This window comes from Trichogramma pretiosum, unplaced genomic scaffold (assembly GCF_000599845.2).
Source record: "Trichogramma pretiosum strain Unisexual culture from Peru unplaced genomic scaffold, Tpre_2.0 scaffold69, whole genome shotgun sequence".
Lineage (NCBI taxonomy): Eukaryota > Metazoa > Arthropoda > Insecta > Hymenoptera > Trichogrammatidae > Trichogramma > Trichogramma pretiosum.
In genome coordinates, this window is record NW_019641608.1 from 768,395 (window position 1) to 795,060 (window position 26,666).

The 26,666-nt window shown below is 37.7% G+C and overlaps 1 protein-coding gene across 16 annotated transcripts in view; it reads right to left on the minus strand.

The window, feature by feature from the left end:
* LOC106648576 (calcium/calmodulin-dependent protein kinase type II alpha chain) overlaps nucleotides 1-26,666 on the minus strand; it is a 42,963-nt gene that overhangs the window by 6,007 nt on the left and 10,290 nt on the right. For 2 of the 16 annotated variants that reach the window (XM_014365547.2, XM_014365550.2), the window contains exons 2-11: nucleotides 24,010-24,104; nucleotides 20,204-20,263; nucleotides 18,035-18,089; nucleotides 17,818-17,956; nucleotides 17,449-17,730; nucleotides 17,249-17,371; nucleotides 17,079-17,162; nucleotides 16,267-16,327; nucleotides 10,773-10,862; nucleotides 6,055-6,111 (exon numbers count right to left, since the gene is read on the minus strand). In XM_014365547.2, the coding sequence (XP_014221033.1) occupies nucleotides 6,055-6,111; nucleotides 10,773-10,862; nucleotides 16,267-16,327; nucleotides 17,079-17,162; nucleotides 17,249-17,371; nucleotides 17,449-17,730; nucleotides 17,818-17,956; nucleotides 18,035-18,089; nucleotides 20,204-20,263; nucleotides 24,010-24,104 (1,046 nt within the window). Of the gene's footprint in view, nucleotides 1-2,061; nucleotides 2,125-3,340; nucleotides 3,482-4,660; nucleotides 4,805-6,054; nucleotides 6,112-10,540; nucleotides 10,613-10,772; nucleotides 10,863-12,040; nucleotides 12,053-16,266; nucleotides 16,328-17,078; nucleotides 17,163-17,248; nucleotides 17,372-17,448; nucleotides 17,731-17,817; nucleotides 17,957-18,034; nucleotides 18,090-20,203; nucleotides 20,264-24,009; nucleotides 24,105-26,666 lie in introns of all 16 variants that reach the window. The other 14 variants (XM_023458459.1, XM_014365538.2, XM_014365539.2 and 11 more) reach the window with 14 other exon arrangements.

The window sequence follows — 26,666 nt, forward strand, 5'->3', positions numbered from 1 at the left end:
AGCGATGAGCTGCGATACGCACAACTACGTCACTAAATTATTCAGCGATCGCTGATTTCCCTGAAGAGGATCGAATTTTATTATGTGCATCATTCGTTTACCTTTTTGTACTATTCATAAATATTCATTATCCTCAAGACTGAATGTTAAAAATACATACCCAGATGCATTTTTAGTGGCTACACCTTTCTGCTTTCTTGTTAATATTTTCCTCATTCCGGCTTTCACGCAAATGTAAAAAATAAAAATAAAAAATGCAAAAAAGTTATCAGTTCAAAAGAATGAAATAAAAAAAAATCATATCTTAGATAATTGATTGAAACACACTTCTCGAGTAAAACCAGTCAGCAAAAATAACATGCCACGCGATGTAACAAAACAGGCACGCCTAATCACTTTTTAAGATAAAAAATTAAATATGCGCACATGTATTTGGAAATAATTTATTTTCCTGTTTCAAACTCAACAACCAACAAGTTTTTAACTGGTTAAATAAAAAAAGCGCGTATAAATGTTGTAAACATTTTTTGTCTAGATAAATTTATTCATTTGTTGTTGCAAACGCACATAACATTGTAGTATATACATGATTGCTTAAACATACACATCGAAAATGTCGTTTTATACTGTCGACACAGTACACACGTACATCATATTTTAACTTTATTTTTACGAAATCAATTTCGTTTCAAGTACTCGAATATATTTTAGAAAATTACAACTTGGCACACTGATATCATCGTTCATTTATAAGAGTACTATGTATAGTTGAATATAGGATTTAATTAAGAAATGTCAAGGCGTAATAAGTATTAAATTAAATTAAATTAAATAAATACATTTTCGGATGAAAAAAAATTTAACGACAAGACTTTAAAAGCTTTTTTATTGTGATTGGTTATAATTTTTATTTTATTTCATTTTGATGTTTTTATTAATCACATATTTTTGGTTAAAATTTCATAGTTTCATGAAAGGGTAATTGTATTAACTTTCAGCCGATGCCAAGACGATTATTAGAGCCGTAGCATACAATTATTAGATTATATACATGTAAACGATATTTAATGAGTAGAAAGCTGTTGTGAACGCGTGGTTCTTATCTATGTACAAATAATTTTATTATATTTCCGTTTGAATAATAGGTTGAAAAATTGTTGTAACAAATTATTTACATAAAAAGATTGCACTACTTTTATACGTATTTTCGTAGAGTCTGTCTGTAATTGTTATATATTTTATTCGTTAATCAGCGAGAATGCTAATTCATTGTAAAGTGGTTTTGATTTTACAATGCATCAGCATGTTGCGATGCGTATTTTAAAAAACGTTTTTTAACCTGAGACGTATTTTGAAGTGAGACTTTGTATGCGTGCACGTCGCGGGGGAGATGTGGAGGAAATTTTTCCCTAGCACTAAAAAATTCACAGTTTGGATTAGTTTAATTGGTGAAAAAATTCACTCTCACTTGGACGTTCTCTATTATAAAAATGTAACAGCAACGACATGTTGCAAGTTCAACGAGTGCAAGAAAAAAAGTACGCCTCCTCGTGGCTAAAGGTTTAGCATACGCAGGAGGACTGAACCGTCAATCGGTCTTTGTTTTTATATAAATCGTGTACGATAAAATTTGTGCCTATTAATATTTCGTAACTGCGCGAACCTCCACATTTCCTCGTTTGCGTAAAAAGTACTCGAAGAACAGTAACAATTTCTTGGAATAGTAATTAAGGTAAAAAAGTTGAATTGTCGATTTTGAGTGTGCAGGACAACGTATCGCACGAACTGGACGGTGTTAATTATTGTTGGTCGAGCCGCGAGTGTCAGTTTATCGGTTTAGATTGGGTATTCAAAGGGTTGAGTTTAAAATTGAAATTGAATAAAGATATAGAGAGCGAGAGAGAAAGACAGATAGTGGGGAAGGAAGGAAGTGACTTCAGGAAACGCTACACCGACAACAGCGAGCGTCCTCGTGGCCCGAGGCTGACCGGCCGCTTTTCATCGATTTTTTTACCTTCTTACTAGAGGGCGCGGAGTTTGCGGCGCCGACGCTCTTCTTACCTTCGTCAGGATCGTAGCCCAATTGCCTGTAGCCGCCAGCCTGTTGTCGCGGTCCTTCGGCCTCTGGATATATTTATAACGTCAAAAATACATACATCGATGCAGTTTTGCGCCAGTCGTGCAGGCAACGCACACAAATATACAAGGTTTAATGCACAAGTCGCAGCGGTCGGCGGAGCGTTCGTCAATTGTCGTGCAGGCACATTGTTGTTGTTGTTGTTGTAGTGTTGTTTTTAGTGCAGGCGAGCAAGGTTGGCAACATTGGCAGTAAGATGCAACATGCAAGCGCATAATAAGTAACGAGTCAAAAAAACATGCCAATAACTTTTTATATAGATCTAACATAATCATCATGTTTAGCAATGCCGTCTTTGCACGAGTCAGCGGATAAAAGTTAGCAACGATTCTTCCTGACTGGCATAATAAAATTAATGAAATAGTACCATCTCGTGCAGAGACTCAGCAATGTAGACAATTAATGTTCGCAGCTCAAAACTTGCTCATCTCTCGAAACGTATAGCATCAATAATGTTTAAGAATCGTCAAAGTATATTTTATTTCGATGCGATAAGCAAGGTCCGAGTCGTCCACACATGTCCGTCTGAAAAAAAGCCCCAAAAAATCCATACTTCACACGGCACATAATACGATAGTAACAAGTACACCGACACCATGTAGTACACACAAATATCCATCTATATACATTTTATAAGATATATAAATACAGTTTTATATTTGTGTAAATTTATTGAAATTTGTGTAACACTTGAATCACGCTGGCTAAAGCACAATGTATATAATTTGTATTAGGTTGTTTAGAAAGTGCACTGAATCTTTTCAAACCATGCGATATACTTTTTAATTGAAATTTTCAGAGTAGCTGATTAGTAAAATATGTTGTTAACTGCAATGTATGTTATACACGTGTTGGAACATATTTACAATTGTGTGTTACCATGCAACCTAAATATTTCTATGTCGGTAGACTATTTCGATTAATGCGACGCGAAATAATTAAAAAATGAAAAAAAAACATGTATATATATTATTTATATATTATTTATATATCGGCAAATTATACCTTTAAGATCGTACACGTCAATACAATTAAATATCTCTATACGCTAACAATAATACAATAGGCTGGATGGTCACAATAAGGCAAAAAAAATCGTGTGCTCGAGTACTGCAGTCTGCCTGTCTATGAATGCGTGTTTTTTTTTTCTTGTGTGTATAAACTGTGTTGAAAAACAAAAAGTTTAAGACGATTACTACAGACCAGTGCTGGCTGAGCTCTGTCGTCTGGGAGTTTCTAGTAGATCGTTCCTAGTCGTGAAGACCGTGCAGGTTGGGGGTGGTGAAAAGCCACCAGTCTGGCTATTTTGGCTGTTACTACTGCTGCTGGAGCTGCTACCACTTCCTATATCACATTCCCACATGCAAATCAAGTAACTGTCGTACTATGTCTCGTTCGTTTAGTTATCTTTTATTTTACTTCTCTCAACTATCAACTATTTATCTTGCTTCGTTTTTCAACCCCCTCCCTAAGGTTACGTACTAAATCTGTCTCGTTCTGCGAGTCCCTGACCACCACCGGCCCTCCCTCCGCAATTTTTATCCAAATTTTCTATACTTTCAGCAATGCATTTTACTCGTTGAACAATTTCAAAATTAAATTTCTGCGATGAATGGACATGTTTTTAATGTAACATGCGTGCCTACTCCCGGAAACCGAGCGTAAATGAGAAATTTTATGATTCACTGTTATGGTCGTAAATGAAACTCTTTTGCTTGATCTTGATTGTGTACGGGAGTACTCGTGTAGGTGTCTGTGTAGAAAACGAATAATAGCATTTTTACTACTTTACTGCAAGGTAAATTTCAACACATCTTCAATAATTGTATAGCAATTGGGTATAATCAATAATACAATCAATATTATGAGTTGAAGGTATTTAATTATTATTTTAAAGCGAGTAAAGCTATTGAAAAATGTGTAACCAGCTCAGATATTCTTGCAAATCTACACAAGATATTTGTAATAAAGTTTATAAAAAAAAAAAAATTAATTTGCCATGCTATTAAGCGAAAAAAAAAGATATTTGCACACTGCTTACCGATTATACAGATGATCCTTAACGGACGCTCGGTGACTTATCTTGCTTACTCTGACTAAACTAAGACTACTTTTGATGTTTTGCATTATAAGATCATGTGTCAGCACTGAGATAATTGGTATAATTTTTTCATGAATGGGAGATGAATTTGTAGGGCCTTTTGTCGACGCTCGACGCTCTTGTGCATTTTTTGATTGGCCGAAGCTTATACAGACCGTGAAAAAAGGAGGCCAGCAAAGATCAGACTCGAGTTTGTCGCAATTAGTAGCGGTGACATATATGGTCGCAAGTCAGAAAACCAGGAACACGTTTAAGTAATAAGACTCGTTAAGAGGTTTGGGCTTGGCACGCAATAGCAAATCGATGCAGCGGAGGAGAGAATGAAGAGTGGCGCTCGGGTCAGTCGCTCGAGTGTGTAAAAAAGCGATTAGTTCGGAAGGAAGCCTTTGTTCATTATTGTTCGTTGGATGGAGGTTAATTACCTTGAGCACCCTGCAAGAGGACCGCGGCAATACCTAGAGGACTACCGGGCGTTTGTTTCTGCGCCTGTGCGGCTCCTATGGCCCTCGAAAAGACGGAAGCTGTAGAAGCGGGACTACTAGGCGGCGTTCCTTGTGACCCGTACGCTGAACCGACATCAAGTTTATTTCATCATTATTATTTCGTTATTAGTTTTTGATAATTGGATTTGCAGGCAAAGTCGCTGACTCGTACTGTTGCTGACACGTACGACAGCAGCAGCGGCGATAAGCGCTGGTTAGTAGTCAAACACACGAGTTAGAGAGGGGCACATAGCGCGCGGCTTTTTTTTCATATACAATAAATTGTCTCGAATTCAACTCACACGCGCTATCTTTACTTTTGGTCACCAGCTGCAGTATCGACGACGCCATGAGAGGTATATCCGATACGAAGCGCGCCGTGTGGCTAAACTCGCACGACGCCAGCGAGAACTGGCCAGAGCTTTTTTCCGCGCCGACGAGAACTAGATAGCGAGAAGCGAGTATTATATTGGCTAGAGGCCCGCACGGATCCCCGCATTATGTATGCTGGCCTAGAGAGCTATTTACGCCGCGCGATTTCCGAAAATATCACCGAAATTCTCTATGCTTACAATGCGCTGGCGGTTACATTATACGAGGCGTCGTCGAGCGCCGTGATAATGCGCCAATTCGTAAACGTATACGATTCAAGGAGCATCAATGGCTTATGCAACGCACGAGCGAAGCTTTCGCGCAGCAGCAGCGATGATCGCGCGATCGATGGAGTAACAACGACATTTCTACTCGAAGCTTTTGATTAGTGATGCTTGATGAAAAGCTCTTCTGCGCATGTACATGTATATTAATAAGGATTAGGCACGATTCACACCTTTTGCGTTTGTGGCACACGCACGAGTTGTGTAAAAAATTGTTACAACGAGCTGGCAGCAGCAGTTTTTTGGTCAATGATCGGATGCAACTAAGACAATGGCGATCAGGCAACAAAGGAAGGCTCGCTGTTTATTAGTATAGCGACAAAACGTTACAATAAGTTTGTTAGTGAAAAAAACATGTAGGTTAGCTCATCGATTCGTTACTCGACATGAAAGGTTCAACCGAGAAGCGCTAATTAATCACCGTCATCGCGTGTGTCTCATTCCTTACTACTATCTTCTTCTTAACAATTCAACAGTCCAACAGAGAGAGGTAGCAAAATTTTTCCCGTATACAAATGCTTTCGAAATGGCATTTTTATCAACGTGCGTGAGTTATTTTCTTGTTACTAGCGTGCTTCTGTTTGGCCGTCACCAGAGTATGAATAATCAGGCACACGATTAGAAACAACAGGACAAACACAACATCGAGTGTTCTGCTGACTGAGTTGAGTAAATTACCTTCGGGATCTTTGGCAATGACCGTGCTGCTCCGATCGACACCGCCTTTCTTATCCTCTGTACAACATATACACATACACATTTCATACATTTACTCGTCCTTTGATAATGGTTTCTATTATTATTATCGTTCTTATTATTATTATTATCATCATTTTTATCATTATTCGCTCATTTTCATTTAATTATTTTTTGCTGGCTTTAAACAACATTTAATTAGTTAACAATTTTAATCAACGCATACATTAACAATATTACTGAAACATTGCGCCAACACATTAATCAGATTTTATACAGTACTTTTATTAAATGCTGCCAAAAGTTATCAATAATACTCATATAATTAGACACTTACAACGGTGATTTATTTTTTTGACCAAATTTTCTAATTAATCATAGCCGATACTAGAAATTCTTTACTCAAGCTCATCATTTTGACTCCGAAATTTGTTTTATATACTCAGCTGACATGGTAATTATACACCATCTTCAAATTATTCACAAAATAATTTAAATTTCATCAATAATAATTTGCAGAATGAACTTTATGAAAAATTTGGCATTTCAAGCAAGTTACAAATATCTTTCAAAAAAAGAAAAATTTCAATATTAAATCCGCGCGTTTGAATAATTTTCGTCAATAAACTCCTCGGATATAACTCGTATACTCGTCCGGTTCGACATTTTTTTACAAGAATAGTTCACTAATCAATTTACGTTTTAGGGAAGAAAATTTATTGCAAGATGTTAGAAATAAGTAGAAACCCGACTGTAAGACGAACATCATGCATGAGAAGTTATATGTAAAAAAGTTGAAAAGTATATATTTTAATGACTGGTTGAAGTGAATTAAAAAGTAAGTTGCATTTAAAAATCATCGAGAGTCATAAATAATGGCATATTTATTGTAGAAAGCTTCAATTAAAATATTAAAATGCAAAAGCAAAGTGAAACAGGGTGCAAGCAAAGGAATGGGGCTTCAGTTTGAGATCTGTAGCAGAGAATGGACATAACAACATATCATGTGGATGTATTAGACAGTATACGTAATTTTGGTGTTCATAAATCCATAACACCAGATTACACTTGAACTATAACGAATAACTAAGTTATTTTTGTCATTTGGTGCATTTCAGAAAATAAAACTAACAAATACAGAAAAATAACTAATTTTTACAAGTTTACCGGAGCACTCAAAGCATCGATGCTAGGCACAGTTGGTGAAACTTTGAGACCTAATTCATTCTCAACAAACATGTTTGTCTCATTAGTGTAAACCGAAAGTGGCGTGTGTAAATGCTGTTATGTATTATTTATATTCGATTAAAATTGATTCTACTTTAACAAGCGCATCAGTGATCGGAAATGATGTTCAAAAAAATTTGTGAAGGTAAAAAAATTAATCGGTTAAGTAAACAATTTTAGATCAAATTTTTTCAAAAAAAGTAACAACAATTTGAATTCATGTTATGTTGTATTTGTGTCCGGTGTTCGTATGTGTATTCACACACTTAAACTACTTTTACTATATACAGTCCCTAATGGACTCGACACAAAATCTATGTGTAGTAAAGCGATACATTTCATGTGTATACATTTATTATAAATCTAAAACAGTTAAATAACGATTTTAAGTTTTGGATTCATAGAATCGAGTATTCGATATTACCGAATAATGTTGACCTACGCTTCAACTTTGCTTAAAGCCAGAAATTATTGTGAATACAGTTGTGTTTCCTGTTGGATTTTAAAATGTGAAATTTCATTTAGAATATGCATGCGCTTTCTTATTCGTTTTTTAATTTTTAGGGTAGATAATAAAAGTGAATGCTAATATAAATATAAGTCCTTCATAAAGTAAAAAAAAGAGTGAGAAAAGTTGATCCGTGGTGATATAAAAAAGTTTAGTAAGGTGCTATAAGTATTAAAAAAGAGATAAGAAAACATTTATTTTTTATCGAAATTGACCCGAACGTAAAATTTTAAAAATTGTAATTTATTCAGTCATTTAAAAAGTTTATGGAAAAAAAACTATTGCTAAAGTTTACATCGAACAAAATGAACGTTGGTGCATGAAAAAAGGATTATAGACTGTATTAATTATTAAAATAGAATATTATTATAGAGTTACATCGAATTCATAGAGAAAATTTCCTGAATTATCCTTTTTTCAAGCATTAGTTTGACCGATTAAACTGTAAGCATATTTTTTTCACTTATTAAACTGATCTTTTTGCTGACCTTAGATCACGATATCTGCTGATTTAGAGGTGAAACCTATAGTCATGTTCTGATAGTCGCGTAAATTTTCGTTGAAATATTGCTTGGAGATATATTTCACAACTGAACAAACTTATCCTCTTTTATGTTATCATTGATAGAGCGAGGGTAATTTCAACATTCTATTCTAATCTAAAAGTGTAACTTTGATCAGATTTTAATTTGGTAGTAAAGAGTGGTGGTCAGTGTCCATAATTACATCAACCAGCGCATCGCTATTTAAAGTATTGCGCATTCAAAATCAGTGAAAACAAAAACTCATGAACTTTGTATATACTGAAAAATCAAATGTATGAAATCCGCTGCTACTTCAAATGTAATTAATATACATGATCAGTAGTTTATTTCATTGATCTTCTATATGCATGATTTCGTGCAATGCTATGGATTAATAGTATACACGTTTAGAGAATAAATATTTATTATAAATATATCAATATTTTTATTGCAAAAAGTTCAATTTAAAACTTTTAGGTGTTATGGATTTGTGAGCATCAATACTACAATAATTTTACTTTACCATGTAATAAGTGGAAAGAAATTCGATAATACAAGGTAACTCGCTTTGCGTAATCATATGTATTTCCTTTAATTAATTACTTTTCACATTACGTCATTCATTCTACACCGTTTGTTTGTTTTCTTTTCACTGTTCAAGTTAATACGTTTTATTGTTTGTGCGTGTAAAAGATTGAGAGCGAAAGTCGGGGGCAACAAGCGATGTGTCAAATGGGTAAGCACGACTACGAAAAAATATTGTAAAAATGATAAGTGATAGAGGAGATGAAGAAAGAAAATCAATTTCGAGCATTTTGTACTTGATGGACTGAACGATTATTATGTACACAAGAATCATAGATAGTTTACTTGTAGGTACGAGTCGAAACATGTGCAATAGCGAACAACACGTGGCTTAGGCACGCATCGATGAGTCTAAGAAGACGCTTGAAAAAGTCAAGGAGCGAAATATATATACAAAAATATACTTAATAGGGATTATATACCGCGGAAGAAAAAGAAGAAGAATGTCAATTGTTGAAGCAATGTTTCGGGATTGCGAAAGCTCGGATGCAAGTAAAGTTGATTGAAAGAGCTCGACGAGCAACGCATGGCGATACGTTACTTTTCGCGTGACTTTTGCACTCATTTAATACAGAGCTAATGAAGCACGTGACTTACGGGCCGTACTTATGCAACTGCGACAAGTGTCGGGAGAGTCGACCAAATAATCTGCTCCTGTGCAAAGCGATGCACGCGACATCATTACTATAAACAAGAAATTGAGTCGGACGATCCTAGCTCGTGCATCGGTTCGAATTTTGCTCTGCGCCCTTCGCACTGTTATGCTATCCACTCGATAACGAAAAGCTCGACTTGCAGCTTAGCCCGTGCATTTTTCCAGTCCTTCGCTCAATGATGCTAACAGCACAGATATGTTCTATTCATACGATGCAATTTTAAGTGCTGCTTATCGTGTACATTATCGTATACTTATTTTATCATTTCTCCTTTTGTGATTCTGCTTTTCCTAATTAGTACGGAATCAATCGAATCGATTGGCTTCGTTGAGAAAAGTCCACCATGGCTACTTGTCGCGTACGTTCGAGTACAAACGACACGTCGACACGTTCGGGTGCATTTGCATGTTAAAAGAGGCCAGTGCATGTACATGCGCCATTTACATGCGCTTATCAAAGGACACGTGTAAATTATTTTGCGACCAAGATTTAGGAGAGCTGGTGTTCATTTTCAAGGCTCGCGTGTATGTGCGCGTAAGTGTGTGTGTGTGTGCCAACGTAAAATCCAGAGACAGAAATAAATAGACAGACAGGTAGAGAGTTGTGACTCAACGATGATCGATTTGTTTTGAGTTTTTTTTTCGAGCCGCCATAAGCAGTTGACTGAATCGAACAAAAGGTCCGTGATTTTAGAATATGCGTCTTCAGTCTTAGAAAGAGAACAAGGATGTAATAGTAGCTAAATTATGCACGTATGACAATATGACTCGGCCGATTGTGAGTGAAAATTAGTAAAGACAGTATGGGACGTATTAGTAGTAGTAAGTAGGTAGAGTATATAGTAGTAGTCACAGATGAATTGATTAGAACTTATTAACTGAATGAAGCGAATGATAAGGCGATTTCGATTCAATTTTATTTTCTCATGGTATACAAGTGACGAATTTCATCTCAAATAATGTTTATACCATTTTTAAAATTTTCTCCAAATGAAAATTTAAAATACTGTTTTTCGACGGCACCAAATAGACCTAAAAATCCTAATTTTTACTTTTATTAATTTTTGTAATTTCATTACCTATGCTTTATACCAATAATTTCATAGTTTGTTTTTGTTTTTTTTTCTTTACAAAATGAATATATATTTCACGAATATTATAACACTGAAGCAAGAAAATAATGTTTTCAATGTAATCCTACCTTTAATATCATCATCCTCCAGCGTTGTGCTGCTATCTGTTGATTCCTTCACCTGGGAACCATCGCCCTTCTTGGCGTTGCTTTTTCCACCTAGAGTATATGCAAAAATATTTCACATCAGTAAAATAGAGTAGTGAAATCATTTTGAAATCAAGCCCTTTTTTGTGTACAATGGGCTATGTATATAATCTTGGTATCAAAATGTACAAAAATTCTCGAGACCATTTACTGTGAAGAATCAGAGCACACGATCGATAAAAATATTTCTGAAAATATTTATTGAATTGTGATGCAAAAGGACTGAATCGTGTTTGGCTCGATTTGACCTACTCTCTATAATTCAATGTATAGATCATTACCCTTAAAATTTAGAAATAAGACAGTTGAAAAAGTATCAGAAGCAATTAATTTATTATCTTCACTATCTTATTATTCCCATTTATACTTTATAATTATCTAATAAAATATTTGCTTCAATAATGATTTGAAAAAACTATCAATTGTGATCAAGTTTATTTTAGACAGAATATAAATCCAAAAATTATTAATGTAGAAAAGTTGTAATTTAATAAGAATATGCAATTCCCATTTTTTATTAAAGAAAAAAGATTTTAAAGTAAAAAAAATAGAAAATGATAAAAATAAAATACAAAAAATAAAAATAGAATGTAGGAAAAATTGCGGAACTTTGTATGAAAGTGGATGAATGTGAAAAATTATCGTACATATAGCTTGAGTGTGCAAAAATACATGCTCACCAGATATTTACAATTGCATTTTTACATTCTAATAAATAGGCAGATGGTATTGCCGTGCAAACGTGCAGAGTGATAACGCATTAATCCAAAAAAAACTTTACAACAAATACTAAATAAGCAATTTGGACCATTAAAATCAGTATCATTTCAAGTACTTATTCATCCGTCAATAGAATTTTATTTGTCGAAAAAACACCATAAAATTGAAACGATATTGAAAACTATAAATTATATAAAGAGCTGTGAAGATTTTCCATCGTGATTTATATCATAATCCTTCACAGTGCTTTAAAAAAATTGAAGAGAGTTTATTATTACTCCAGAAAGGATTTATCAGTGCAGTACACGTTTTTCTTTTAACCTTGGCAACCAAAAAAAATTGTATTCAAGGCAAAGTAAAATTTCTGGCAAATCCTTCTTGGCGTTTTAATGAGTCAGCAAAATGTAAATTAAACACTAGTTATTTGTACGATGAAAATTATTAAATGAATTTCAAATCACGGTGCTTACCACTTTTCGGATCTTCGGATCACAGCGTTTATCACAACGTGCAAATTATTGAATTGATTGGTTACGTGCGTTGTTAGAGGGATGACACGGAGGAAACAAACGTATTTTTAGTAACACTTCATTTTTAAATTATGATGATAGTACTAATGTTCAAAATTTTCAAATTAAAAATCAAATTTCATTACAAATTTTGGACTTTATTTAAAGGTATAAAATAAGTACAATGTCAGGAACTGTATGTTGGTTTTAAAATGCCTCTAATACAGTAGCAGTCATTATTTTCGACGACTTTTTCGTTCATGGTGAGCTGATTTTATTTTTTTTTATTGTCACGAATGCGGAATGCTTCTTACTTACAACGCTCCACAGATATACTTAAATACTGTACATTGAATTTGAATTAATATCAGTAAAACTATGTACACAGAAAGATCAAATAATGTAACAATACACTTTTTCAATTACGTCTACTCTATTGTTTGTTTACATGTATGCAAAACTACTTTTAAAAAAGTAAATTGACAAACTAGCATAATATTTGTAAATCAACTGACAGCTTTCAGCATGGAAAATGCAGTTTGGTCAAATTATTGTTAGTTGATACGATTGCTGTTGCAACATGACAAATTTTTTATAATATAACAATATAATATGATAAAATGTTCACATGTTTCTAGCTTGCTATGCAATTGGCAAAATATTAATTTTCGTGAGAAAATTATATTTTTGCCTTTAGCGAATAAAAATTCATCGCACATGTAAAATATATAAGGATAATATCAGCATAGAATCATTTGGATCTAAATGTAAGTAAATCATTAAAATTAAAATTGTTCGCAATAATGAAAATTTCAATAAATGAAGATTGGGATTGAATATTATGATTAATTTTCAAAGGCTATTTCTTAATGAAGAATTTCTCGTGCTTTAAATTTACTTAAAAGCTTATCCGTAAATTTAAAATGTCAATTTTTCCCCATGTTTTACGAAAGTTTGTCTGTGATAGAAACTTTAAATTAGTCAAGAATTTTTTTCTTAAAAATTTCGTTTGATCGAAATCAAACTTGTGTTGAGTGTGTTGTTATAACATCTGTGTGCGTTTTTTTCTGTTTCAGAAATCAGAATGATAAGTTATTTCGTTTGCATTCAATCTTTTTTTTCTGACTCTGATTCTGTTTTTGCTTCAGATGTATTTGTATCGTTTTCATCTATTTTTTTCGCTTGTTTCTCTGTAATGTTGAAGATATAAATTTATGAATATATATTTTTTCAGAGTAATTATACTTGAAAAAAATTGTGTGTTGAATAAAAAAAAATCATCCATATTTATAAAAATATATAAAAAGCTCAAATTTTAAGCATCTTGTACCTCCAGCCCGCGCTTTTGCCGACATGATTAAATACTTTTTAAAGGAAACATATTTTTTAGTAAAAAAAATTAAGGAATGTTAGTAGATATAAAATTTGAAACTTCATGTTAAATGTTGTTTGAAGTCACCAACTGTACGATTAGCTATATGAAAAAAAAACAGTATATAGAAGTTAAAAACATAAAAGCCGTCTATATTCGTACAACGACATGAACAAAATACAGCAATGATAAGTAATATTTCAGATTTTTCATTGCAGAAATATTATTTTTTTAAAGAGAAAAATTTAATAATCTATATTAAATCTTCTGATGTAAATATTTATAAACCAGATAAATATATGTAGATAAATGATTATGATGTTCTGAGTCCATATGTATGCAACGATAAATTCAAGATGGTACAAGACATTTGTTTGAAGTATGTACTATTTTGATAGAATCATGGTGTAACAAACTTCATCTCGGCGGGTATTATTTTTTAGCCAAATGCTATGTATGTGTAGCCGCAAATGTCTAGGTGCATGAAGTTGTATGCATGTTATCCTATTAGACATTTTTAATAACCGTATGCCTTGGTTACGTAAGTTGAACAAATGCTGATGCAAATTCTGCATATTTTCTATACGTGCTAGTTGTCTATACGAAAGCTATGTAGTCTATACATATGTATCATAATTTTTTTTCAACTTTTGCGTGTTTTTGTTACTAAATTTGTATACTTTTTTTAAAGAAACGGAGAGTACCGATCATAAATCATTTTAAGACTCGAATGAAAAGTCAGGATACTTTGAATATACTCTTGATAAAGCTAACTCTTGTGAATTTATAAATGAAAGTACGCATTTATCGATCAGTTGTAAAAAATAGCAAAGATTGTACGGTAGCACTAAGCTATGGAACAGTGTTAAGTACGCGAAACTTTACACGTTCATCAATTTACTAAATTTTTGAACAGAAGTCATGAGTTTATCATGAACGTGTCGAGGTGTATGTAAAACAAAACACATGATAAAAGATATATATGTAGCTTATTATAAGTTCTAATGAGGCTGTAGGATGCACACGTGCACATGATGCAATTATAATGTACTGTTAAAGACCTATCGATGTATCAGGTTTGTTTACATCAAATGCAATGCATTGAAACGTGATGGTTAATTATTTTTTCTTTAATCTGCAGCACATAACTACTTTGCTAATGAAAGGGATTCATTTCTCTAGGGGTATACATTATACGTTTGGCATTCAACTACGAAAAATCGATCGTCGCTATTGTGCGTAAGTGTATTGTGTACGTGTTTATTTAAATGTATATATACGATCGTCTACGCTCTTGAAAGTAATTGCATCACGAGTTTATATGTGCATTAGCATTTTAATATATAGATAGAAAAATAGATGTCAGTCGCGCAAACGTTTGCCATTCGAGACTGATTATTATTCGAAAAATAAAGTCGCGGCTAATTAAACGCATGAATCGAGCGAGCTTATGTAAGGCAAGTGAAAAAAGCTGGCCGCTATCGTGGCGTGCACATATATTACCGGTGCTTCTCATGGCTAAGCCAAGGAGGAGACGCTGCTGCCACGTCAACGAAAGAAAAACTAAGGCACACGAGCGGTATCTCGAAGGTGACCTGAAAAACTACCGACCGACTCGATAATCGTGCGTGCGCGGCAGAACAGACGCACGAATAATACCGCCTTTGCGATTAGTGCATAAATATTGATTAGCCACAGACCGGCCGAATCGAGCAACGTCACAGCTGTTTTGGATCCTTGAACAACGAACGATCGTTTATTAATTCTTGAAGAAAAAAAGCTGATCGATAATTTCAACTTACCATACACGGCCAATTTAACGACGTTAAGCGGCAAATCGCGGAACCGATCCGAGACCGATTTTTTTCTCGATACCGATACTACACGTGCTAATTTCAGTGCCATTGGTTTTATTTACATGAAAATCTATTTCTATTCTGTCTACGCTTCATGTGGTGGTGTGAAAGAAGCTTAGCAAGCCATTTTTATCCATGAAAATGTTGCCGATGATTTCGGATGATGTAGGATACATTTGTGCTCTTGTCGCATCGATTGAATTCAAAGTAGCAATGAGCAACGAGTGGCAGGACCAGTCGGGCTTTTGATCAATTTTTTTCGATACGTCGCCAAGTAGCACAAATGTATTTTGTAAATGTGTATGTTGGCACATTTAGATGGTTTTATTCGTGTGTTTAGTCGGTAAAGTATCGAGATGTCATACATACGAGCAATGACATAGAATACACATTAGGAGGTGAACGTATAAATTGATGCTGCTTACACTGAAAGAAATCGATCGACCGCACCGAATTACATTTAACGTAAGGACAGAATTTTTAGTTCTCAAGAATCGAACTTTTCGCGATGCGGTAGATGAATTTTTTTCAGTTTATCATCATGTGTGGATGCTATATATAGATGTTTTTCTATTCGATGAGATGTAACGTATAAAAAAGAATAGACAAAAGAGTAGAATTATGATCGAAAAATAAAAAGAAAAAAATATCAGACAAAACATAACGAAGACGTATCGTTGGCAAATTTTGCAAATCGATCAATCTTATTATAGCTTATCGTAAAGAAAGAGACTGTGCACAAATATACAGCTCATGAAGTAAATTTCATTGTGTACATTATGTAAGTTTAGCGAGTAGTGATTAGATTATTAGATGGTGTATATCTATGGGGAAAGCTATAGTGAGGTATAGTGAGGCGGGGAAGGGACTTGAAATTGGCATAAATTGGTTTATACTTGAAATGTCAAGGAAAAAGTAAGACGATGTTGAAAAAGCAGCGGCGGGCCGGAGATACTTACCAGGCGGCTCATACTTACTGGAAAAGTTCCTTGTGGCCAGCATGGTGGTAAGGATGGCGCCCTGTCGAACAACAAAAGATCCGTTAAGCGAACAATTGTCATGATCTCGGGTGAAAAATTCTTTATCTCTAAGTAGGACCTCGGGCACGGGCTTTTCCGCGAGCTCGTGGTCCGAGCGGCACATGACGAATTTGTTTTTGATGGATTTCATGTTGGGCTTTTTATCGGACGACGAGGAGGACGAACGAAACGAGGAGGACGACGAGTCCCGACAACAGCAGCGTACGCTCATGCAGCTCAGACGCGCACGCACGACTCGCGACCACCACGGTTGAAAAGCGACTATAGGACTCCGCGAGCTGCTCGCTTTACTCGACCGATTCGCGGTTCAGGGCCGCGACTACGCAGCATTTTATGCCGCGATGGCAATTATACAACGTCAGCCGCTGGAGTCATAAGCACGGCTCGTTTATGGAAATGCACTTTTACGTAAGATGTGCTGGCGCGTTCGCTTTCTCGCGCTCCATCTCAATCACGATTATCTCGATTAGGATTCGGAAATTAGAGCCGACGAGCTCGGCAGATCTCGTTGGATCGTCGCTCAATAACGAGACAAAGAGTCGCCATTTTCGAATCATCGTTGCTAATTATTACACGCATCTTTTCGTAAGCAGGCAGGCAGTGTGTCGAAACTTTACGTAATCGCGAGCGTGTGATTATAAATGGGTGCAATTGCAGATCGCTTCCTCGTATGCGCGTGTCGCGCCTGTAGCAGCGCGAAAATGCAGAAAATGACACAGACAGGTACTCACTTTTAATTTGCGCCTGGCATTGAATTTCTTCAAGCAATCCACTGTCTCTTGCCTGTGGACGATGGATGCCACGCGCTCGCGTTGCTGTGACAAACAAACAAATTAACGAATGAATTAGAATTTCATCAATTCCACTCGCTCGAACGAGGAACAAGACAAAGGGGACTTACGCAGATCCATGGGTGTTTGAGGGCGTCGTTGGCCGTGATCCTCTTGCTCGGGTTCACCGTGAGCATCTGATTGATGAGGTTTTTCGCCTCGGGCGTGACTGTGTCCCATTCTGGCGTGGGGTACTGCATTAGAAGCAATCGTTAGAAGCATTCATTTTATAGTATGTAAATCGAACGAATCATTTGCGTGTATTACTGACGTCGTAGGATCCAGCCTTGATCTGGGCATAGAGCCGGTGCTGGTCCTCGTCCCAGAAGGGCGGGTAGCCGACCAGCAGAATGTAAAGTATGACGCCGCAGGCCCATATGTCGACGGGCTTGCCGTAAGGCTCCTTCTTGAGGACCTCGGGGCTGAGGTAGCCGGGCGTGCCCGCGAATCCGTACCATGCTTGTGTATCGCCTTGGACTTCTATCGCCAGGCCAAAGTCGGCCAATTTCACCGCAGCCCCTTTGGCTTTGCTGGCTAAGAGTAAGTTTTCTGGCTGCCAAGGTTGATCAACCGACGCACAATGAGTCGTTTATTAACAGTTGTAATACACACAAGTGTTATCAGGCTGCGGGATAAATACCTTGAGATCTCTGTGCACGACCCCGTTGTGATGGCAGTGGTGTACGCTCTCGAGGATCTGTTGAATGCAGTGCGACGCGTCAGCTTCGCTGTAAAATTCCCGTGCCACGATATCTTCAAACAGCTCACCGCCTGTTACTCTGTGTGCCAATCAAATCTCGTTATGCGTCGAATCGAATAATTAACAAATTTTGTTTCAATGTGCTTTTCCTACTTACAAGTCGAATACGAGGTAGTGGTAATTTTCCTCCTGTATGCTATCGTGTAATCTGACTGTAACGCAACAAAAAGCCATCATTACATAAACATTGTCAAGTATATTGATTAAAAAGAAAAATAAGAAAAGATATTCTTTTCGGGACAGCTTTTGTTTAGAGCATCCTGCGTCGTTTGGTCATCGACGACCTTACATCAGCCCATATACATAAAGCGAGTGTAAATTATTCCCTCCTGCGCTCCATTACTTTACTAGTCGCGTTACTACTACATAGTGAATGCAGTAAACAGGTGCAGCTAGCTAAAGTATGCTTGAACAACGTCGTGATATCACACGAGCTCCTTTGCTTCCTACATTAAACTGCGACCAAAGTACTTTTTGTTTCGTCTCTCTCTCTCTCTCTCTCTCTCTCTCTATTCTAGATCAAGTAAGCCAAGTGATAAAACAAAGTAGGTTTGTCACAGAAATGGCTGTAGAAGTATAGCGGTTGTATTATATGGAAAATTATATCGAGCAGCTCAACGGGAATTAATATAGGCTGCGGCCAGCTGCTTTGAGCTTGCGGACGTCGTCGAGGGATCGAATTAGCATCGAGCCAAGAAGAGCACCCGATACACAGACCCAGTGCAGCTAACCACTTAAACCACTTTTACTTTTTACTTTGCAATTGGCCCTTTTTTTGGCAAATTTGACTAGAGATCATATTTGCATGAAACGCCTACTTTTGTCACTCTTCATTTTGTCTTGCAACTGCACAAGTACGTAACGAGCCGGCCACTATGTCAGTGACAACTCGAATTTGTATCGTTCGCAACGTCAAGTTATAATGATGATTAAGCGAATCCCGATTTGCAACGAATACGAAATGAGTAGTAAATATTTTGCCTGTGCCATGATTCGGCTTTGCGATTTGAGAAAGCCTTCAAGGTGTGCAGAAACGAGTGGGCAGAAAATTACATATGGTCGCCTCGCGTCATTGGACGACGTCCAAGAGTCCTTTCCAAGCGTCTTGTCCAGCTGCTCAAAGACCCGAAGCTAATCCGCATCCAATCGGCACGATCGACGCTACAGAAAATGACTCGCCGATCGCTGACTCGTGCGGTAAACAAGAAACGAGTTGGAAGAGCGAATTGTCGCATAAAACTCATCATATGTCTCAGTACCGTCTCTTTTTCTAGATTTATGCGAGTAAAACTGTGTAAGATTAAATGGACAGAGCGTAAAATTAAAAAAAATCGGAAAGTTTGTTGCAAAGTAGCAGCTGGTCAATTACAGCGCGGTTGAACTGTAAGCTAGAGTTGGAAGCAGCAAGCCATCACCCGTACCAGTTGGCTAATGTATGAAACGTCTACGTCCACTAGGAAACAAGCGAGCCAAACATCGATCCACCTACGATCGACGTGAATCGGCTTCGCGTCACGAGCCAGGAGCGCACGACCGTCGCACCGAAACAATGCTATGATAACATACAGATGCCGTTTTTGCCGTTTTTACAGCTCTCGCTGCAATTAAAAGCTTGTTACAAAATGATTGGTTGCGCGCTCGAGTCTTTACTTGGCGCGCCGAGTTTTAAAAGAAAAAAATACACTTTTTATAATGCGGCAATAATACGTACTTCTGTAGCTGCACCACCCCTGCAAAATTCGAGTATTTAGCAAACGCTGCTGCGAAAATCCCAGATATAAAGTATTTTCCCCAACGATAATAGCTTTGAGCTGTTTTGCTCGTCGTTTTTTGTTGAATTTCGTAAGTATTCTTGGACATGGCACGCGTTACTATCAATGTTTGATTTATAAATGATTTATTTATTTATTTTTTTTTTTTTTTTTTTTTTTTATAAATGATGAAACGTCGATCAGGAACTAAGCAATTGGATCAACTATTGCTGTAATGCTTGTCGCTTTTGACACCACCTAATGGCATTTGCAGCAACGATTTGTGCTTGGCAATAGCTACTGGATTATTTCGCCTGTGTCCGCGAGTGCATGCAGGTAAAATTTGAGCTTTAAAAGATATGGATTTTTATGAAAAAAATCTTCTCTCAGCTCCTATTGCAAGAGAACAGCAATTCTTTTCTTCGATCCGTACCAGATCGAAAAAAACTTAGGGCTCGAGTCAATTGTTCAATCGGTCAATTTCTCCAATTAAAATTCATATCGAATATACTTACCGATATTTGGATGTTGGAGTTTTCTACATATTCGCGCTTCTCGTTCCAACTTTTGAAAATCTGAAATGAAAAGACAAAACAAGTATTATAAGGTGAAGATTAAGTTTAATAAGAATTACAATTATAAATTTGTCAATTTTCCTGTGCTGATAGAATCGGACTCGGGGACGGAGCATAGTGACTTTTGGTTTTTCTCAAAAAAGACTGCACAAGTAGAATTGGTAGGCTCAGTTATAGCGCAAATGCAATGCGCGTAGGTTGCAAAAGCGTTAGAGTCGCGCGGCGAAATAAACCCTTGGCGTGCTCCACGGATTAATGATTCTACAATCCTTCGGACTGGCTGCAAGCTCGAACGTGCATCGGTGCAATTAGGCTGCTTTTCTTCTAGTCTGCACAAGAACAAAAGGCCTCCAACGATGTGACTCGAAATAACTCGGACCCATATTTTTTACGACAAGTCCGCTTATTCAAGCGTCCATGTTTGTTGCAAATGGAGCTCACAACTTACTTATAAAAGGAAAGAGGAACACGAGCTTGCACAGTTTCTCATTTGAATGATTTTTAGTCGCGTAATGTTTTTTCCTCGAGTGGCTGGATTGGTGATTGCAATAAGCTAAGACTCGTTTCGACTCGAAATTTCAGCTCTGCAAATTATCGTCCGCAGCTGCCTGCACACATATGCAAATGTAGCGAGCTTTTGAACGAGCAGTCGTTACTTTTTTGCATTTTGTATACTCGACTAAGCTAGATTATGCGCGCGTATACGAAATTTACGCTGTACGTTTCTTTATTTGGAGCGCGAGCCGGCCAAATGCTGCGCGATCACGAATTCCCTCGAATAAGGCGCTTTAAGCCGCGCGGCTAATCGAATCGGCGCCTGATCCATTTAACGCTAAAATACGCGGCTAAAACGTAGTGACAAATTAACGCTCGTCGACTGTCTCGCCGAGGTGAAAATCCGCCCGACTACATTTTTCCCTTTCCCAAAGTCTTGCTTTAGTTTTTATGCTTAAAAGCGCCTCGGCTTCGCGTGTACCTACATTATTCCTAACGTTGACTAGAAATTACATCGTACGCACCAACACGCACTAACGCAACTTGGCCGTTAACTCTGGTTAAATGGATGAAGCGCGATGGCTTTGCCATTGTATGCACTTTTCAGCCACATAGCCCGTTTGGAGAAAAAAAATAGAGAGCCGACAATTTATAATTCACAACTCGTTTTTCTCTTTCGTTTTTAATTACCGATTAAGGGAACTATTTGCAAGTTGACAACACATCGCTTTTAGGCAAAGTTGTGTTATTGATTATTCGTACTTATTTTCCCACTCTTATCGCTTTAAGAAGCAACGCACAAGTTCAAGTCTATTTTCGAGTATTACATGCCGGAGCAGGAAAAGCGAGCCATAATTAGCTCGAAAAATTGCGAGTGCACGAACGTCACCTTGTCAATGCGCAACTCGAATATGCCTAGAGGTGTAACGAGGCGTATCAAAGCTGCGCAACAAATATATTCGATACGATCGTCATCGTCAACGCCAGAGCAATGATTTTACGTTTTTCGATGTTTTGTCCGACCTTTGAGTCGGTGCGTGCGCGAGCGTGTCCACTCTCATGGCTGGTGGACGCGATAGAAAAAAAGTTTTGCCAAAGTTTGCTCGAATTCGCTCGGATTTGAATTAATAAATGCATTACGCGATAAGGAAAAATAGATTTGCTATTTGAGCCAGACGACTAGGCGTCGCGTTCGGCTTTGAGTGGCGAAATAAGCTGCCAAAACTTTCGCTCAGTCCTTTCAATGTACAGAGCTGGAAAAGTTATTCGATTTAAAAACGATACTATATCGATTTTGTGTATTATAGTTGGCATATGAGCTTGGAAGCGCAGAGAATAAGACGGGGCCATAAGCGTAGTTTATAAGCATAGTTAAATTACAAGTTTTAACTTTTCCTCTAAATGTCCCCCGAGTCGATAGGCGTTGACAGTCGATTCTTAAAAGTTGCAAAAGATTAGACGCTCGAGTTTGAGCAAGAATCGTTGGGCTCGTTGTTGGACTAGCTATGCGAAGCCTTCGACTCGAGTATGAAATGTATTTATAAAGAAAAATGAAATTAGAAATGCAGCTGTAGTCGCGATTGGTGGTCGACGAGAAAAAAGTAAAGGAAAATAGACTGCGAATGCTATATAATATAAGGAAGCCAGATATGAAATGTCTTACAGATATGAAATTATCGATCGAACGAGTAATGAGATACGGCGACCGCGAATAAATTGATTCTCTGGATTTTTCTCCATTTCCTCCTCCTTCTTCTTCTTCTTCTTTTCATTTGTCTACTTTCTTTGGTTGCTTTCGTGTCCAAGGCCGATGTATTAACGCACAAGCATATAATTGAATGCTGAAACAAGAGAGAAGTACGGCTCGGGTACGGGGCGCGCAAACGAAGCTGCGCGCGGCAAAGAAAAAGCAATCGACGAGGAGCAAGCGAACGAGTGCAGCGCACTGCAGCGGCACCGTCGAATAACATTATAAAAGCGCCAGTGACGTAGGTAGGTAGGTAGGTAGGTAGACCAGGTGCGGCTGCAACGACGTCGGCGCTCGCTGGGTCAAGAGGTCACTAGAGCAAGGTCCAAATTTCATCTTTCGCGCGCATAGCTCACTTTTTTCCCTCTTTTTTTTCTCCTCATTCGCATTGTCCACCTTTTTATTTTCAGCTGATTTATTTTCAGCTCTCTTCCTTTTTTTCTCCTGCGCGCAAATCGCATTTCCAATGAATCGCCATGTGCGACTATACTCTATTATAGGCTTTGAGTAGTATTGCTGCAAGCCCGACGGATTACTTATTGCAGCTTTCTCGGCCATATTCGACTTTTCGCTTTACATTTAATTCTTCTCTCTCTCGGTCCATTTTCTTCTTTCATAATCAAGCCTAAGAAGCTAATGTACGCAACCTAGGCCTATCGCCAATGTTCAACATTAGTTCACAAGTAAATTCAAGCTCATTATTCTGACCAAATGACATTTGAAATGGCTAAGCACAAGACTAAATACCATTTGCTCGTTTATTCTTTTACCATAAGCTTTTACCTCTTTGAAAAAATCTAATAAATCAATATTCAATTAAATCTATATTTTATCTCGCTTCGAGCATTAGTTTGAAACGAATCAGTGCATTGAGAAACTTGTCAATCGAAATTCGTCCTTCCTTCGCCACATCGAAAATGCATTCGATATTTTTAATTTTGCAAAAGAGACATAATTATAGTTCACCCGAAACAAAGTCAATAGTCAAGTATCATCGAGCAAGTTGGCACTTTTGCAGCTCTTTCAATTATTAACGCCTTTATCTCTCGATATAAAGATTATTAGCGAGCTGGACATAGCTAGAAAAGAGCAAATGACGCGATCGGCTAAAAACGCTTGTGCGAGATTTTTGTCTTGGTTCGTTTCTCTTTTCTGCAACCAGTTTATGCATTTCTCTCTTTCTTTCTCTGTGCACATCCAAACGCGCTCCGTCTTTCGAATCTATTTCGAATCTAGCCGTAGATAAAATTAGCTCAGAGCTTAAAATCTCTGCGAGTGCGAGTATACGTCACTCGGCGAGACAATAGTATCGAACTAACGACGATCAACAAGTTGCTTATTTGTTAATTTTGACGTATGTATCGTAGGCGGACTCGCTCGTTAATTAGCCCGCCCGCTCATGGCAATAGCCTCATCCGGAATTCTGCTTTACAACGTCCATCGATTTCTTAGACATGATTTTCTTTTTGCTGTAAAATTTCATTACTTTTATACAATTACTCACCTCTAGAGGATAACTTTTTCGTGTTGATGATTTTGGCAGCAAACTCGAGGTTCGTACTTTTTTGCACGCATCGTCTGACCACAGAGAAAGCCCCTCTGAAACATAGAATAAGAAGATATGCATTAGTACTGGAGTTTGGCTACGATGATGGGCTTGTCCAGTGGAGAGGGAATGTACGATAGAAGGCTCGGTGCAGGCTCTTTTGGTTGTGTATTTTAATTGGATGATGGGATCGCGAAATATTAATTCAAACTTGACACCTCTCACGTGTGTCTTTGCTTTCTCTCTTCCTCGCTCCGACTTTATATAAAGTCGCAACCTTGAAATAAGAATGTAAGTAAAAGAAAAGAAGGCACGAGTCGAAGGCCGGTCTCCACGCATACGACACTCGCACATGCAAATAATACAAGAGTTGGTGTGTAAATAATTTCTTTAGCCGCGACAAGCAATAATCGGTGTCATTAGTTTCTCAAAAATGAAACATTAACAAGTACATAATATAAAGGCGCACACAAATGTGCGCTTCGACTAAGCTAGATTATGCAACTGCAACGTATATATTATAAATACGCTGCAGTTTGCAAAAGTTATAAGCAATTTAATAAAAAAAATGCTTGAATGTAGGTGGCAATAATATAAACGCGCCAGATTCAATTTAAAACTCGAGAGAGTCGAGGCGAGGAAAGAAGACTCGAGAGCGAAACAATTGCGACTCGACGCTAATGAACATTATAAATGTCTGTTTAAATTTTGTGTGTGTATGTGGGTGAGTGTTAAAAGCAGCGTATGCGTCTCCAGGGGCGATATCACGTAAGCGGGGAAATATCAAGTACGCGCACGAATCTCCTTGGGAGCACGAGGGATGAATGCGAAGCAAGAGCTGTAGCTTGTGTGCCTAACTAAGCAAATTGCCACAGGTTTAGGCTCGATTGTCTGCGCTGTATCAACTGCGTTCTCCGTTGCTCAGGCCGCTGCTCTGCGTGCAATATATCGGAAAATCTACTTTTCTCGATCAAACGCTTCCAAAATTTTAGATCGGAGCTAGGCTAATTTCATGTTTTCGCAGGCGTCTTCACAGATGTACTTGGGAACATGGCAAGTGGAGCTTTTTTCCAAGTAGCATCGATTGATCGATCACCGTGTGAATTGGTTCAGCATCTCTCGAGCAGTTAGCCGTCGCGAGAGCCCGAGCTAAAAATACACACGAGCAAGTGATACGCGCCGATAAGACGCGCGCGACAGACTAATAGAAAAATAATGCGTTGAAAAGTTTTACTCGAGACTCGAGCTGCAGTCGAATCCAAGTAAACAAGCCAAGTCGAGAAAAGTACATCGATTTATCTCATTGAACAGCTCGTGCAAGACAATGATGCACATTTGAGACAAAAATCCACGCGTTAATTACCTCGGAGGTTGCAATTTTGTTGTAAAAAAAACGTTGCTAATTCTTCCAAGTGGGATAAGAAAAGCCAATCGACTTTTGGCTAACGTTGGTCCTGCAGACGCACAGACGCACCCGAGTGTCAACTGCATGACGAGCTGCACTCGAAGCTCTAGTCTGTAACTATCTTTCAAAACTGTCGCTTCGTTATCAGACGTTCGATCATTCGTAATTTATAGCTTATTATCGTTGACATCCGGCAAATGGTACATCGTCGGTATCTGTGAGCTGCTCCGCTCATGAATATTCGAAATTTCGGTGTCAAGGCTATACGCGAAGCTGTGTAATATATATTATACACAATACATATATTGAAAAGGGGCTGTGATTGCAGAGCACATGTTCCGCGCGACGAAGATTCACACAGCTAGTGGCTGTGGAGTACGTATCGGGCCATGTGCATTATTCACGAAAAAAGAGGTGGCTGGCTACTAAGACGACCTACTTGAAAGAGAGAGAGAGAGAGAGAGAGAGTACTCGAAGATGGCGAAGAAAGCCGTGAAAAAGGCCTGGACAAAACGTGAATCAGATGAAAAGTGGCGATAAAATTGAGGACGTTTGACGAGTTTCCACGAGACTCGGTTATGTAATTGCGTTTTCGTTATGAATTGGTAAAATGCATGTCTGGTATACGGCGACTATCGTTGCCTTCGTAGCGTTCACGCACATGCCTTATAGCTGGCGAAATCGATCGATAAGGCGGCCGACTTTCAGCAAGGGGCTCGAGTGAATTTTCGCAGCTCTTCTCCTGCACGAACGATCGAGCGCAGAGCGGACGAATGAATAATCTCGGTAATAAATAGGCAAATCTGCTTTGCAAGAGGCTTATTTCATCGGCATCTTGCATCGGTCTTTAGTAATTTCTAATAAAAATTCGAATTAATATTGAAACGCGTTGCAGGAACGATCGCAGGACGCAATTAGCCAAATTAACGAAAAGAAATGTAATTCACGAGGCAACGTTTTAGTCAGCTTGTATCGGCAAATATGACTCGGTAGATAATGTCAGGAGTTTGCATCGATCGAGGCTTTGCTATAGCTCATCCGCACCATCCGTAATCGAAGGTTGGAAACACGAGTTGGAACGTCGGTCATCCTCGTTGCGCACGATCGAACGGAGGAAAATGGAATAAAATGTATAGGGAAGAGGCAGTCGAGGAGAGGAAAAAGGATAAAGAGAATGATTGGGAGCTCGCGAGCCTAATAAGCCGTGCGA